A 15,625-nucleotide genomic window follows, 5' to 3' on the forward strand; every position below is an offset into this window, starting at 1 on the left:
TTGTTTGCTGCCTATAAGAGAAGTTGGAAACTAATCGAATCTTTTCCATTTTTTATCTTCATTTCTTTGGTACATTTTCAATTAAAAATATGACGTATAAGAATATCAACGCGTGGAAAGAAAAATAATATATAGTCAACACTCCTATATAATAATTAACATTTGAACATCTAAAGTTATTTATAAAAAAAGTAAACCAGTGCGAAGTGAGTGGTAGCACAATTAAATTTCACATACAAATTTCTTCTACAAGTAGTACCCTAAAATAAAATGATCGTAAAATGTGAATATCTTTTCTGGTAAAGAGGTAAATAAAATACATATTTTCTGGCAAAGAAGAAAAATAAATAAAATATCCCAGAAATCAACTAAAAAAAATTGAATTTCCAGTTAGAACCTGGGCCTTCCCTATATTGATTTTCTCGTGCTTTGAAAAAAGAAAAAAGGGATGGATAATAGAAAGAAGGATTTTCTTTGCAAATGGTTATAATATGACGTGTGTTACGTTGCCTATGTCGCCGGGTTATTTGCCGGTGGTTGTTGGATTTTGAGAAACCAACGTTTTGGCTTCCCCGTCCTTTTTCTTATGGTTGTTATACGCAGCTACACCGGAAATTGCTGCGAGAGTGAAACAGTTTCACAATTATCATAATAAGTGATTAGTCTTTAATCTGATTAATGCTAAATTTTGATTCTAGTGGAAATAGGAGAAGATGATCTTATTACCTATGGCATAACCAAATAGATTGATGACTGTGAGTTTTGTCTCGGCAAAGAGAAGAGCTGAGACCAAAACGACGACCCAATCTTTAACCACACCAGCAACTCGGATAGTGAGAGCACTTGTTTGAGATATCACAAGAAATACCGATAAATTGAGAGCAAATGTACATAGCGAATTTAGAGTCAACACAAGAACATTAAAGTTCCATGTGTTATTGTTAGCATCCATCTTCGACTTCTCTAGAAAAATCCATGGTATGAACAAGCAAATCGCGCTGCAATACATTTTTAGTTTGTTAAGTCTAGTGTATATTAGGAACTTTTTATTATTAGAAACTTTTCGTCACTCTTCATAGAAAACTCTAAAACCCTAATAGTAAACATTAAACCAAAAGAGGGATTAATATAATTTGAAAAAAGGTTTCCGTTTTCACATACGGCATACGTTTTAAAAAGTGGGGTTTATACATACTTTTTAAACTTGGAATTATTATAAAAAAATTTAGAAAGGAAAGAGAAATATAAAGAGATATATTAGGGTTTTTTTTTTTAATTTCACAATACGTAACGTACCTGCATGGGCTCATGTAGTACATAAGAGAGATTGGATTTAATTTGATGCCTTTCCTCTTAACAAGAATTTCCATTAAGATTAGCCTCAAGGCTTCTGCAACAATGCCACCCATTTGGTAAACAACTCCAATCCAACTGATATTTAACTCTCCATAAGATGCGGTCAAAACGCCACAACTTATAACTGACATTATCAAAAGCATATTGCAGCTCATTATTTCAAGCCCAACAGAGACTCCAAGTATAAACACAGCAACGGGCACTGCAATATACAATTATCTCAAGATCAAATCATAACTTCTAGTACAGTAAAAATGCGGAAATGATCATTATATAGAAGAGGAAAGTTTCTTACTGATGGCCTTCAGCATTTGGGAAAATGTAACAGTTATGTAGAGATAGGCAGTGTTTCCTAACCACAGAGTCATTGCAAACATTGCACCTATTGGAATAACTGATGTAACATATCTGAGAACATAGAGAATGAGCTTTTCAGTTTCAAGGTATTTACAATGTCCAAATAAATAAAAAATGCCTACAATGTCTCCTATTTCCTTACATGTCAAATGTCATTCCGTCTTCCACCTTCATGACCTTTTTAGGAGACTAAAAATTAGAAATACGTTTTGACTTATGAGCATTACAAGAAAAGTTCATAATAATAAGTTAATAACCAATGAGATATATACCTTAAAAACCTTCGTGAGGAGGAAACACAAAATAGAGGAAAAGCTCATGTGGAGTAAAGTCAATCCAAGTGGATAAGGGAAATTTATTTCCTTAGATGACAATACCCACTGCATTAGAAGAAGTCAGAAATTGAATTGAAATTCATCAACTCGAAGCTAAACCAAATTTCGTAATAATATGAAAAGTGGAAAGCTTAAACCGAACCCGAACTAATTAAACTTGAAACTTTGTGCAACCAAACTGATTAGTTAATAAAAACAATAAACATTTAAATATACAACTTACTAATAATTAATTGATTTATGTTTTTCATCTAAAGCCAAACCCTACCCAAAAACCACATTTCCTATATAAAAAAAATCGTTTGTAATGTAAACATAAGTCCCAAAATTTTGAAAAACTTAAAACCCAACCAAACTGAAAAAAAAAAACAGACAGATCTCGTATAAATCTAGCTTGAATATAAAGATTGCAATTAGGAAATGATTCGAACGTGAGAATTGATTCAAACCTTATTGAAGAAGATTTGACCACTAGAGAGGATGATGTAGAGAAGAATGGAAGCATACTTTACGTGTTCATCTCTGAGGAAGAAGCCTTTGATCCGATTTCGATCCGCCAATTAAAGTCAACAATGGTTCTGGTCTCAAATTAGCTAAATAGGTTGACAAGAAAGTAACGAAAACCATCGGGTCCCACTTTGAATAACTTCTTTTTTACGCAGTCCGTTTTCGTTGATCAAGATGGGTCGGAATCCGGGTCATAATTAGACCAATATAATGTTTAAATGAATTCAAAAGTGTGGGCATTCGGTTTCGGTTTGGTTTTAACCATTGTGGAGTCGTCAGCATCACTAACCAATGGAAATGTTATGAACTGAAAACTCAAATATACATGTACAATTGTTCCAGTATAAGATTAGATAAAAGAATTCTAAATATTACATATAAGAATAATGAAAATTTGTCATGGGGAGCTGGATTTCTTACTATTGGATTGGGCCATGAAACCCAAAAGAAAATATAATTTAATAATTTATATTCTAAATAATCAAATATTCGGAGTTGGGTTAGACAAATATTGGCTCAAAATACAAAATTCAGTCTATTAATCTACTCGCGGACCAACTAAATGTCGTCTCGAACGTGCGAATTAAGCGAGCTCCAAACTTCGAGATATCCGATTAAAGTCAAAAATATTCTTCTAACAGCTTGGAACTGTTACAGGATCACGGAAACGGCGTAACAAAAAATGGCCTGAGATACGCGATGGCAGTTCGAATTTCGAAGAGAAGTATAAAAATTCTCGTAACACACGAAGAACAGACATCTTTCCTTTAGAAAAAACCCTAGAATTACAGTTATCTTTTGTACTCTTTTTCTTCGAAAAATCTTGTATTCATCTCCGATAAATTCAATAAAAGTCTAATTTTTTCAATACATTTCTATATTCGATCGATTCAAAAACAAATCGGGCTCATCATTATAAAAACTATATACAAATTTCTGAATGTGAAATTTAGCAATCACAATATTTGATTGGCTAGCTCTGAATGATATACTAATTTTAGAAGTTTTTTTGTTTATAATTCTTTATTGAGACACTATTTGAGTAAATTGTGCAGTATCATTTGAGAACATTAATTTCGACAAATTTTCATTGAGATTTCATGTAGCGTGACTAATTAGCAATCACAGTTTGTATTGACATAAACCAAATTTATAAGTAAAACCCAACAATGGAGAACACAGAAGTTTGAGAATAAGAAATTAAAGATCATTGACCATGGAGAGACCTAAAGGTTTTGCCTAGCTTCAGATGAGATAAAATTAAAAATTAACAATGAAATCAAAATCTTTAAAAAAACAATGAAATCAAATTACCATAAGATATTGCTTTCAAGCTAAGCACTACTTAATTTGAGCCGTCCAGGCTCTAACCGATAAACTTATTTTATTCACCACGTGTTTAACGATTATTTAAGTTAGTTTAGCTAGCTACAAAAAAAATGGATGTAAGCAGATAGTTAATGTTTGTAATTATGAAAGTGCAAAATAATAAACTACAATGCGAACCGATTCATCCCGTGAACGAATAGCATAACTGTGTCAAGTCAACTTGCCAACTATTCCTAATTCTTTGTTTATTCGTAAAAATAATAAAAGTGTATAAAAAACATTTTTTTGTTACTTGAATACGTAAAATAGTATAATAATATGTCTTACAAGTTATACAATATATGCAATGATCATAAAGCCAGTTGATGCCAAACATTATCGAAAAGAATAAGTAAAAGACACTGTTTTGAAATTGCTAATATTTTTTTATTTATTTTGGGTGTACTTTTCTGTCTATTAATATAGCATCTTTCAGTAAACCTCGGCTTGCCATTGCATCATATCTTTTTGCCAATTTTATAACCAATGAACCTTTTTCCTGGTGTGAACACAAAATAAACCTTTTCTCATATATTATAGACGCAGACATATTTTGATATTATTTTTGTCACCATAGCTTTCCGCCAGTTACGTTATCATATTATTTTGTAATTACAAATGATGATTTAGGACTGATAAGACATGAATCTAACTATATGCATAATAACACTTGGTATATGACATCATATTGAATGGTTTCAATTTTACGCATAAAACCACAAATCTTTGATCTATTTGCCTCCAACATCTACAAAAAAATGAATTTACTACAATCGAACTTCATATCTAACATAATCATAAACTCATGATACTCATCAGTTACTGGATCAAAAGTTTTTCTACCACTATTAAGTCTAAACTCTTATCGAACAACAAAGTTTATCATATTTTCGTGATGTTACTATTTTTAGGATATGAAACTCAATTTTTTTTTTTAAAAAAAAGGAACAAAAAATAACAAATAGAATAAAAGCAGATGATAAAGTGTAATTAGAATCTGATCATTGTTATTATCTTTTTTTTTTCTGGCCGAAGAATCCCATGCATTAGTTAAAAAGTAAAAAGGAAATATAATATCCCAAAAAAGCTAAAGATTTATGGAGCAGAAACAACGAACTTATTATGCAATTACATATTGAGAAAATGAGAGCTCATAGAACAGTCATTTTTTTGTTGATGTTAAATGTCCATAAAAGAGTTTTACGTAACACATTTCAATGCAGACCGTAAGAAAGAGAAAGAAGATATGTTATAATGAAATAATAGTAATATATGTAATAAAGTGGTGTCAGAAAGAATAAAGTGGTAGTGTGATAATTCGATTTCGTCAATTTATAGTATGTTGTAATATTCCTCATATAGAATGTTAATAATTGTTCTCCAAACAAAGTAAAGTATTTAGGAAACGTTGAAACTTAAAACTATACAATTACAAAGGAGACAGTGAGGATAACAAGGTATCAGAATCCCAACAAACATAGAAGAATTTTTTAAAAAGAAAAACAAACAAGGAAAATTTTAGGAAGAGATTAAAAAATATTATATCTTTGTTTTTAATAGTTGACTAAAGTGTTAATTAATGTTTTAAATTCGAGTTTGATTCTAAAAAGGTGACTTTTGCAAGTTAATAGAGGTAAATTTATATATAATTTTCAGTGTACGTAGTATAAATATAGCGATTTGTGATGGTTACGGTTTGTATAGATTCTTATGCAATTGAAAAATTATCTTTATAATTGTTCTACAAATTTGTAAGAAAATTTTTAAATAACAGGAAATAAAAAATATAAATTACAAACTTGAAATCTTATATCATAATCCCTCAAAACTTTGAACTCTAAAATTTAAATACACCAGGTATAATTTTCTTTAAAGCTAAAAGACTTGAAAATAAAGTTGTCACAGATAATTAATAAATCTTAAAATAATGAAAAATAAATAGAAATATAAAAATATATAAAGTATGTAAGATAAAAAGAAAAGATTCTGAACTAGGTCATGTAATTTATTTTAAGGATATTTAATTCCAAACTTATTAAATTCTGACCAATTGTTACGATTTATTTCCTAAAAATGCTTATTTGTTATTACACACTGGATCACAAAAATATTTCTCTCAGTTTTTAGTTCAAAAAATGGAGAATCCCGTTGGATTAGAAAACATCAGAAGGCTATAATTAGGGCACTTGTGGAGAAGCAATAAAATAGTGGGGTTTATGTGTAATTATCTAAGGTCCTACAAAACGAATATTAAAATTATATTTTTTTAGTTTCTTTGACGTTATTATTAAATAAATAAAAATTTCTTTCTCCGGAAAAGAAGAGAAGCACTCTTGTGAGAGTTTGCGTCCATTTGAGTAAGAAAAGGCCAAAAGGAAGCCAAAACCAAAACCAAAACCCATCATTTCTTCTTCTTCTTCATCGCCACCGCTTCAGTTTTCTCTCTCTCATGAAACATTAGATTCTAAATTATATATCTACGATCAAGCATTCTCGTCTGCTTTGGTTTAGAAATCTGAAATGGGTATTCATTAATACTCTCATTTCTGGATTTTAAGCTTTGGATAATTTCTGATCAAAATTTTGCTTTTTTATGAAATACGACGGGAGAGAGAAGAAAAAAGTTTGCAACTTTTCTTTTTCCGTTAATTGTTTTTGGTGAATTGTGATACGTTCTTAGTGAGGGTTTTCTAATTTCTTTAGAATTTCTGATCTAATGGCTACGATCACTGAGATTCCCACTGATGTCGATCCCGTTCACGAAAACGTCATCGGCGGCGGAATCGAGAAGAGCTTGATGACGGATTCTAAACCGGTATCCGAATCGGACATCAAACCCGAACCGGAGTTTGATCAAATGAAGAAGCTTGTGGCGATGTTCAAGAAACTGAATCCTGAAGCTAAGGAGTTTTTCCCTTCTTACAAGAAGAATAACCATTCTCTGTCTTCTGGCGATTTTGCGATCGCTAAGAAGCATTCTGGTGAAGAATTTTACGGTGACAACAAAAAGGATGGCATTAATCGGAGGGTAACAATTTTGTTTCTGTTTCTGATTAAAGAATGTGGATTCTCACTGCTGAAAAGTTTGGATTTTGGTTCTTGTTGAACATGCACAGTAATTTGATTGGCTACTTTTGGGATGATGTTTCTCAGGTGAAGTTAGTTTGGTTTTTTTTGCTGGAAAGTCTCTAGCTTGGAGGTTCATTTGATGATTTCATATAGAAAATTTTGTTTGGTTTGAAATCTTTACATTGTCATTATCACGTTGTAATTTGTCTGTTTTTGTTTCGTGGTATACAGAGAAGAACCAGCTTTAACCAAGGGAGGAAAGTGAGGTTAACTGGAAGAGCTTCTAAGGCTCAAAGAGAAGATAGTATTAGAAGAACAGTGTATGTGTCTGACATTGATCAGAGTGTAAGTTACTTTAGTCTCTCTTCAGATTTTGCAGAAAGGGAATTCATTTTTGTATTATTGTAATTATACATTCTTCTCTTCAATTAGGTGACTGAGGAAATCCTGGCTGGCTTGTTCAGCAGCTATGGGCAAGTAAGTTCAAAACTACAAGATTCTCTTCCTTTCAACTCAGTTTCAGTGAAGTAAAAGAAATTGCATTTTTTCTTATGAAGGTTGTTGATTGTCGAATCTGTGGAGATCCAAATTCGGTTCTTCGTTTTGCATTTGTTGAGTTTTCTGATGATCGTAAGTTAAACCTGTTGGATTGTTAAGTCTTCTTTACTAAAAAATTCAATGTTAAGTTTGACTTACATTTGCAAGAATCTGTTCCAAAAACAGAAGGTGCACGGGCGGCTCTAAGTGTCGGTGGAACAATGATCGGTTATTACCCAGTTAGAGTCTTGCCTTCAAAAACTGCTATTCTTCCAGTGAATCCCACATTTCTCCCCAGGGTAATAAACAATTTCCATTTTGTGAAATTAGAGTTTACATTTTGAGTTTTAAAACTGATATTTATGGTTGTTTTTGGTGTTTTATTCAGTCAGAAGATGAAAGGGAGATGTGTACAAGAACCATCTACTGCACAAATGTCGACAAGAATGTAAGCACATGTTCTCTCGGTTAATTTTTGTCTACTTTTCATTTTGCATACTTGTTTCTGTAAACTTACAGGCCACTGAAGATGATGTCAAAACCTTCTTTGAGTCTGCATGCGGTGAGGTCAGTCTAGAACCCGGAAACTACTATTTTCTCTCTCTCTCAAAGACAATATGAAATTTGAAAATGCAACAAAAAAAACACTTCTTCCTTCATACAGGTTACTCGCATAAGGCTTCTTGGTGACCAATTGCATTCTACTCGCATAGCTTTTGTTGAATTTGCCATGGTAAGCATTCTGTTGAAAAACCGCTGCTTTTGTTTCTTCTTTCATTAGTGTTTACAAGTAAAGCCAAATTGTCCAAAGTCTTATGATTCTTAGTTTTACTTGACAACTGAATGCTTTTTTCTTTTGTTGCTTTGGGGATGAAATAGGCAGAGAGTGCAGTTGCAGCGCTCAACTGCAGCGGAATAGTCTTAGGATCTCAGCCCATAAGGTACATATGTTTCTCTTTTTGCAATAAATCTTTCATTGAATATCATAATTTGATATGATATCTTTGATTTCTTCAGGGTAAGCCCTTCGAAAACACCAGTGAGGTCACGAACCACTCGTTCACCATCGACAAACTAGCAGAAACAGATTCAGTACTGGCTTCTGGTAGTGAAGGAGAGTGATGCAACATTTCGTTTTTCCTTTAGTAATTTTTGTTTTTATAGAGCTGTTATCTTTCCAGTTCCGTAGTATCTGGAAAGCAAAAGCATCCATGAACATGCTTCTTGAGTTTTGGAGTTCTTGTTCTGAGGCTCATTTTTAGACGGAGATACTATTACAGTTTTATTATATTTCTGAAAGGAATTGTTGTAGGAAGTTGGGGGAGTTCTTGAGTATTTTACTACTGAAGTTTTCCAACAGAGCCATTGTTACTCTACTACTATGTCAGCTTTCGAAGTCCGCATTGGACGAGTTTTAGAGTTTATCACACCTGCACTAATAAATGGAGAAATTGCAATATAATGTATACCGTAATGAAATACAATGTAGTGTGTATCAAATCACGTCTCTAGTGTGGTAGTCTTCAGCACGAAAAATAGAGTTTGGTACAAGGAGGCATTTGAAATTGACAGCGAAGTTTTCCAGAATCTCTTAAGGAATCGAATGCTATACAGAAGATCTGATCACTCAGGGTATCTCTGCAATATAAACGTTCTCTGAAGCTTCATGAAGCTTCAATAATCTTTCTCTTCCCTGTATCCGGCTTTAGCTTCTTTGCCAATTTCCTTCAAGAGAGATATTCAGTTTTCTTCCTGAAAGGAAACAAGGCAAACAGTATGAATGTTTTGCGACTATGGATACATTGTTGTAAATTTCAGTATTTCAGTATCAAAGAAAGACTTTTCGTTCGATACCTTCCACGCAGGAGTTGTTCACCATCAATCTCCACCAGCTGGATATGCTTGATCTTGAACCATTCCATGTCTTTTCTAGAAATCTTTTCTTTCAATATAGGACAACCATTTATGCGCAGGAGAGACAAGGAGGAAGGAAGGCCTTCATCTGGCAGTGATGCTAACTTATCGCATCCGCTGATTTCGAGTATCCCCAGAGTTGCTAAGCCTTCAAGTCCTTTGTAATTCAAAGTCCGGAGATTCTTGAATCCGCTTATGCGTAGAGTGTAAAGACTCCGTGGCAGGAGACTTTCCTCTGGGAACGATTCAGTGTCATCATTTCCTTCCTCCATCTCAAAATTACGCAAGTTACCAAGATATCTCATGAGCCAGCTACATGTTGGTCTGAGCTTTTGGCAGCGACTGATGCAAAGCGTTTGAAGACTTTCGGGGAACTGACCGAGAGGAAGGCGCTCAAATTCAGGACACTCGTTTAAATGAATCGACAGAAGAGAAGTGAGGGTGTTCAATTTTGCAGGCAGCCGTCTGAGATTCCTGTAGTTTGAGATTAAAATTGACGAGAGTTTCAGGGTTCGCAGTCCTCCTTCAGGGAAGAATTCCAGCTTCGGGCAATCCGTAATCTCCAAGGCCTCAAGAGCTAAACGAACATCACTACGATCCAATACGGTGGTGAAAGAGCTGAGTTGCTTGCAGTCTCTTATTGAAAGGCTTTTGAGATTCAGAAACAAGGCTAACGGGAACGAGGATAGAGTGCTGCAACTACTGCCTATGAAGAGATCCTCGAGACGAGGAAATATGAGCATTGGCTGCAGACTTTCTATAAACACCATCTTCACGCAATCTCTTATGTACAGAGTTTTCAAAGTGGTGGAAGGGTATCCACCAGGAAAGGCCTCCAGGGACTGGCAATCAACGAGTAAAAGCTCCTCGAGATTTGGACAATCTTGCAACAAGCTCTCTGGCAGAAATTCTAGTCCGGGGCATCCTTCAATATGTAGTCTACTCAGACTTTCTGAAAGCTTTTCCAGCTCAGGAACTTTTGTCACTTTAATACTTTCAAAACTCGTGTCATCTTGGGAACTCTCAGAACTCTTGTCATCTTCGTCTTGCTGAGGTATCATTTTCCTAGAACTGCTACCAGCATCAATAGAGAGTCTATCCACGTTATACAATAGATTGTTCTGATATGGCTCCGTGGCTACAGCTATATCTCCATGTAGCTCTTCTTTTTCAGACAAAGATGGTTCTGAAACTTTGCCATAGTCCTCCTCACATCTTAAATCGCAATCCGAGATAGTAACTTGTGTGATTTCTGGGATCCCCTTTGGATACTTCTTGAGGCTGGGGCAACTTCTTATGGTTATTTTCTTAAGGCGTGGAAAGATCCCCCCTTCTAGTTCAGGACAATTCCAATCTTCCCATCTTGGCATGTCGTAGAAACTTAGACTCTCAAGGTTTGGAAACGGTTCCAGGGGGGTTTGACTGTCGTTCTCACCGTAGAAAAACTCTAGACCAACCTTCTTCAATATCTTGAATTTCTCAATGCTGAGGTACTTGAGTTTAGGCAGCTGTCCCAGTGGGGGCAGCAATATGCAGAGACTGCAGCTAGTCAAAGAGACAGACGTCATGTTGATGAATGAAGTGTCACCCAACCAACTAGGAAATGTCGCACCCCAATAAGAGTTTATGCTGACCTTTTCCAAGTTAGGATGAGGTTGGAGCTTTTTAAGCAACTCACTTTGCTCACAAGCTATTTTTTTGGAACCAGAAGTTTCCATACTCCATGTGAGGACCAACTTTTTGAGGAATGGCTTTTTCCTCAGACCAGCGCCACTCGCTTCTGTGAGTGAGACCACGTTTTGCAGCTCAGAGATGTGAAGTGTCCCTCGAAGTTCATGAAGATCTCCCAGCTCTTGCAGCCGGGCACCACTCATCATCTCTCCTATAACAAAATTTGACAGCCTCTGCAATCTACTGAGGTAAATAATTCCTTGTGGCATCTCTACTAACGGAGTCCGTAAGAGGAAGAGATAGCGCAAGCTGATGGCATTTATTAAGGTGTACGTCAAATATCTGAGTCGACGGCAATTTGACAAGAAAAGCGTCTGTAGATTACGGGTGAACACAAACTCTGGAATTTGTTTTACGTCGGTGTTGGAAAGATCTAGATACCGTAGCTGCTTTACGTTCCTGAATGAATCAGGAAGTTTGGTTATACGGTAATGAGACAAGCTAAGGATTCGTAAACAACTTAATGACTGTTCTGAGAAGTTTGGCAATGGGTCTAGAGCTTTCTCTGCAAGTTCAGAAGACCCAAAACGTGGTGGTGTAAGAAAGGTTCTCAGATACTCAGCTCCACGGGTGAAAGTGGAGGCTACAGAAGAATCCCACTGCTTTCCACAAAATGATAAATGTCGGACCCTCTCTGGTATCTGCCCCATATTGTCATCTTCCAGTCTGAAGCAAAAATCTCCTGCAGCAGTTTTAGCTAAATCATTCATGAGGTCGTGCATTGTAAACTTGTCCTTGTAGCCCAATGACTGGAGAAAAGATCTAGCAACTAAATCGTCAAGGTACTTGTTACCAATGTCTTCCAATTCTTCGTAGCTCCCAGGTTGGTATAAGAGGTCAACTGCCATCCATAGAAGCACCAAGTCCTTCCTATCAAACTCGTGACCCTTTGGGAATAGAGAGCAGAACGCAAAACATCGCTTTAGGTGACAAGGGAGAGAATCATAGCTCCGCTGAAGAACTTCAAGGACACCGGTAGTGTAGTACAAGAAATTTCTGGATACATCATACCATGCTTGGAGATCATCTGGCTTGGACCGGAGATGAGATGCGATAGTCGTGGCCGCTAATGGCAAGCCCTTACATTGTTCTGCAATCCTTTTGCCAACTCTTTCTAGTTCATGGTCTATAGATTTTCTTGACTTATACCCAAAAACAGAACAGCAGATCAGCTCCCAGCATTCTGTATCAGTCATCAGCCTCAGTTGGTAGGTTCGAGCTGCCTTCGTGATAGAAGTGACAACATCGCTTTGAGTAGTTAAAACGATCTTGCTTCCTTCGGATCCGCCAGTGAAAGCAGTGAGGAAGAGGTTCCATTCTGAACTACTCTCAGACCAAAAATCATCTAGAACAAGTAGAAACCTCTTCTTCGCAAGTGTTTCCATCAGCTGAAATTGAAGTGAAGATAGATCATCCTCGGTGTTAACTGTACCAGAAGTGATTTTGTGGAGAACCTCTTTGGTCACCCTGAAGACATCAAAGTCTTGCCCAACATAGATCCACACTTTAAAATCAAAATGCCCGGTCATACTCTCGTCATCGTAAACGACTTGTACCAGTGTAGTCTTGCCAATCCCTGGCATACCGCTAACTGAGATAACGTCCGGAGTTCCACTGGAAACTATATCGCCAGAAAGTAGCAAATTGGTAAATGCTAGCTTATCCTCCTCTCGCCCAAAATCTCTGTTTTGAAAAAGAGGACTCATGTGTAACCTAGGCTTCCGCTGTGCATCTACCGACCCCTCATATTCTCTCAGTCCAAGCAATTTTATTTGATCCTCAAGATGTTCCAGTCGTGCAACTACGCCTTCCATCTTTTTCTGGAGAGGTCTGGTCCAATTATTTAGAAAGTCCTTGTACAAAAAAAAGTTTAGACTCATAAATAGCTATAATAAAAAAAATTTAAACCTATAAAAAGACTAAAAAATTTTAGACCCATAAAATGGACCCAATAATTCACAGAATTTTATTATGAAAATTTTAAACCCATGAACCATTGCACTTTTGCCCTACCCACTGGGGCTGATGTTTGTGTTCTCCAACTATGTCTTCGAAAATATTCTCTGCGTGGAAGGAAGCATCTTGGAATTCAGTGAGCCACCTCTTAACTCCTTCAACAACATATGCTTTCTGATCCGCATCAGCAAGCACCTTACTTACAGCCAGAAAAGACACCTCAAATTTTGCCAGCAATTTCTTATCATCACCGAAGAACTTGTCATTAAAGGAAGAACGAAGACGATGGAATGCTATTTCCAAACCATCTGATAAATGTGGGTTTGCCATGATCTCTCTCCTAGAAGCTTATTGTAGCTCTGATATGAGGACAAGTTACCTAGTATAATCAAAAAAAAAAAAAAACCCAGATTTTACCTTGCCATTCTTTGTATTATTTATCAACAGGTCTGGATTAATAGATATGAAGATTCTAGTTTTTTTTTGTGCAATCAAACATTATGATATGTTTTCCTTGCAGCAACGAAACATTATGATATATATTTCTAGCGTCAAGACTAAACATTATGATATTTTTCTAGCGTCTTTGGAAATTGGAATGCATCCACTTCATCACAACATGTAACTAAAAAAGAGAGACAGAGAGAGAAACCTGAAGTTCTTATGGCTTTCGTTAGGTTCTTTCTCTGATGATAGGCAGCAATCTTCCTTTTCCCCTTTCTATCTTTCTTAAGTGAGAGGATGAACGGACGAGTTTCTCCATGTCAACTATAATGGCCAACTATTTTAGATCTAATTGGTTTAGTTCCCCTAACCAGGCCCAACAGGGTTTCTGATTCGGTTTGTTTATCGGTTATCTATTATTATTGTAAAAAAAAGCCCAAAAATATTAAATATATGTGCATGAAAAGGGTTAAAAACAAACAAAATTATAATATAATGGCCAAGTGAATATTTCTTTTAGACGCTATGTGAATATAATATAATATGAAAATAATAATAACAATATTATGTCCTAAAAGTCGCACAGAAAGTGCTTAAATAATGCACGACGTAAGGTTCAATTATTATTAAATCAAGTAGTTATTGGTGTAGTGGTTTTTTCAAAGAGGAGATTCAATATTATATTCAGTCCACTTGGGACTTGGGAGGAGGCGTAGGAATGCGCAAAATATCCCTTATCTATTTCGATCAGAAAATTTAGATTTTTTTACAGGAAACAAATTTATTGGTTTCAAACTGGAAATACAAAATACCGATTTTTTCAGAAACAAATTCGTTTGTATAAACTTACTAACACTGACTTAATCACTGTGTTTTCTTTGTAACTAGGTGTTTAGTCCGCAATTTACCCGGGCAAATATGTTTCATAAACTAATTACATCATTAAATTATTAATTTTGTTACCAATAAAAATCTAAACATAAATATAACAACAATATTAGTCATTCAACCAAAACAACGAAATAAAGTAGTGACTCGCTAACATCAATTAATATCATCCCTCGTATTTTCATCATCTTCGGCTTCTTCTTCTTATTCTTCATCACTTTCGTCTTCTTTAACTCCTTCTTCTTCTTTATGATTTTAATTATTCTTCTCCAAATCCTTATTTTTCCCACCTTATCTTTTCCTTCTTCTTTATCATCATCTTGACTTCTTTTTCACCACATTCGTATTCTCTAATTTCTTCTTCCATTTCCAATTATAATCTTCATCTTCTGCTTAATATTCTTTGTCTTATTTGAATGTTTAGCTTGTGAGTTTTACTTTCTTTTGGACCTTTACTTTTCTCTCTTTGTGAGTTTCACTTCTTTTTCAAAATAATTAATCGCCAACAGAGTCTGTTTTTGGTGGAGTGTGAGTTTTCATTCTTTTATAATTGTGTATGAAAGATCTAATATTTTATTGAATGTCAGTATTTTAAAAAATTTTAACATTGGAATTAACGGTAACAAATCATTTAGATTGGTTGTTCTCTTGTCTCACCACCATTCTTCTCTTCCAGTGTCTTGTTCGATTGAGAGTATAGAATGTCTATTTTTATAAATTTGATTTTAACAAAAAATTTGATAAAAATAACAAAATATATAGAAAATCTATATAAAATATCTCATTATATTCATTTTTCTCCCTTATTGTACTATCTTATTTCGCAGTCTATTACACTTATCAAATCCATATTCAGTTAGAGACGAATGTAACGTTGTAAATAATGAGTTAATATGTAGATGAGCAAAATGCAAAAGCTTCTATGTTTTTTTTATAGACAATTTATATTTTTAAATTGTTCAATTTGTTATCTCTTTTTTTTTTAAAAAATAGTTATGCTATATTATTGATAAAAAATAGATTTTCTATGTTATTAGTATCATTATTGACGTATGAATAAAAATTCGAGTTTGTTTTTTGAAATTAAAATTATGTTAGACGTGAAATAAAATGATGTTTTTAGGTTCTATTATATGGTTTAAACAATTAACAGTATCTAAGTT

General features: G+C 34.7%; 3 protein-coding genes across 5 annotated transcripts; 1 reads left to right on the forward strand and 2 right to left on the reverse strand.

Annotated features, from left to right (window-relative positions):
- Positions 1–249: 249 nt before the first annotated feature.
- LOC18010417 (probable sugar phosphate/phosphate translocator At1g53660) lies at positions 250–2,577 on the reverse strand. Of its 3 annotated transcripts, XM_024150520.1 has the most exons (7): positions 2,498–2,577; positions 1,986–2,093; positions 1,856–1,902; positions 1,652–1,764; positions 1,297–1,558; positions 727–998; positions 250–618 (listed from the first exon to the last, which is right to left on the reverse strand). In XM_024150520.1, the coding sequence occupies exons 2-7, from the start codon at positions 2,031–2,033 to the stop codon at positions 524–526; spliced, it is 837 nt and encodes a 278-aa protein (XP_024006288.1). In that variant the 5' UTR covers positions 2,034–2,093; positions 2,498–2,577; the 3' UTR covers positions 250–523. The 3 variants fall into 3 exon arrangements, with proteins under 3 accessions (XP_024006288.1, XP_024006287.1, XP_024006286.1); XM_024150519.1 differs by having other exon boundaries at positions 1,856–1,890; positions 1,986–2,499; XM_024150518.1 differs by having other exon boundaries at positions 1,986–2,499.
- A 3,693-nt stretch (positions 2,578–6,270) lies between these two features.
- LOC112082781 (polyadenylate-binding protein-interacting protein 8) lies at positions 6,271–8,872 on the forward strand. The gene is made up of 10 exons (XM_024150250.1): positions 6,271–6,951; positions 7,224–7,337; positions 7,425–7,469; positions 7,550–7,622; positions 7,716–7,828; positions 7,918–7,977; positions 8,049–8,096; positions 8,194–8,262; positions 8,409–8,470; positions 8,547–8,872. The coding sequence occupies exons 1-10, from the start codon at positions 6,640–6,642 to the stop codon at positions 8,605–8,607; spliced, it is 957 nt and encodes a 318-aa protein (XP_024006018.1). The 5' UTR covers positions 6,271–6,639; the 3' UTR covers positions 8,608–8,872.
- A 177-nt stretch (positions 8,873–9,049) lies between these two features.
- LOC18010518 (putative disease resistance protein At3g14460) lies at positions 9,050–12,988 on the reverse strand. Its single transcript, XM_024150314.1, has 2 exons — positions 9,384–12,988; positions 9,050–9,281 (listed from the first exon to the last, which is right to left on the reverse strand). The coding sequence occupies exons 1-2, from the start codon at positions 12,986–12,988 to the stop codon at positions 9,257–9,259; spliced, it is 3,630 nt and encodes a 1,209-aa protein (XP_024006082.1). The 3' UTR covers positions 9,050–9,256.
- Between the last annotated feature and the right edge of the window lie 2,637 nt (positions 12,989–15,625).

Source organism: Eutrema salsugineum, unplaced genomic scaffold (genome assembly GCF_000478725.1).
Source record: "Eutrema salsugineum unplaced genomic scaffold, Eutsalg1_0 scaffold_7, whole genome shotgun sequence".
In the NCBI taxonomy this organism is placed as follows: domain Eukaryota; kingdom Viridiplantae; phylum Streptophyta; class Magnoliopsida; order Brassicales; family Brassicaceae; genus Eutrema; species Eutrema salsugineum.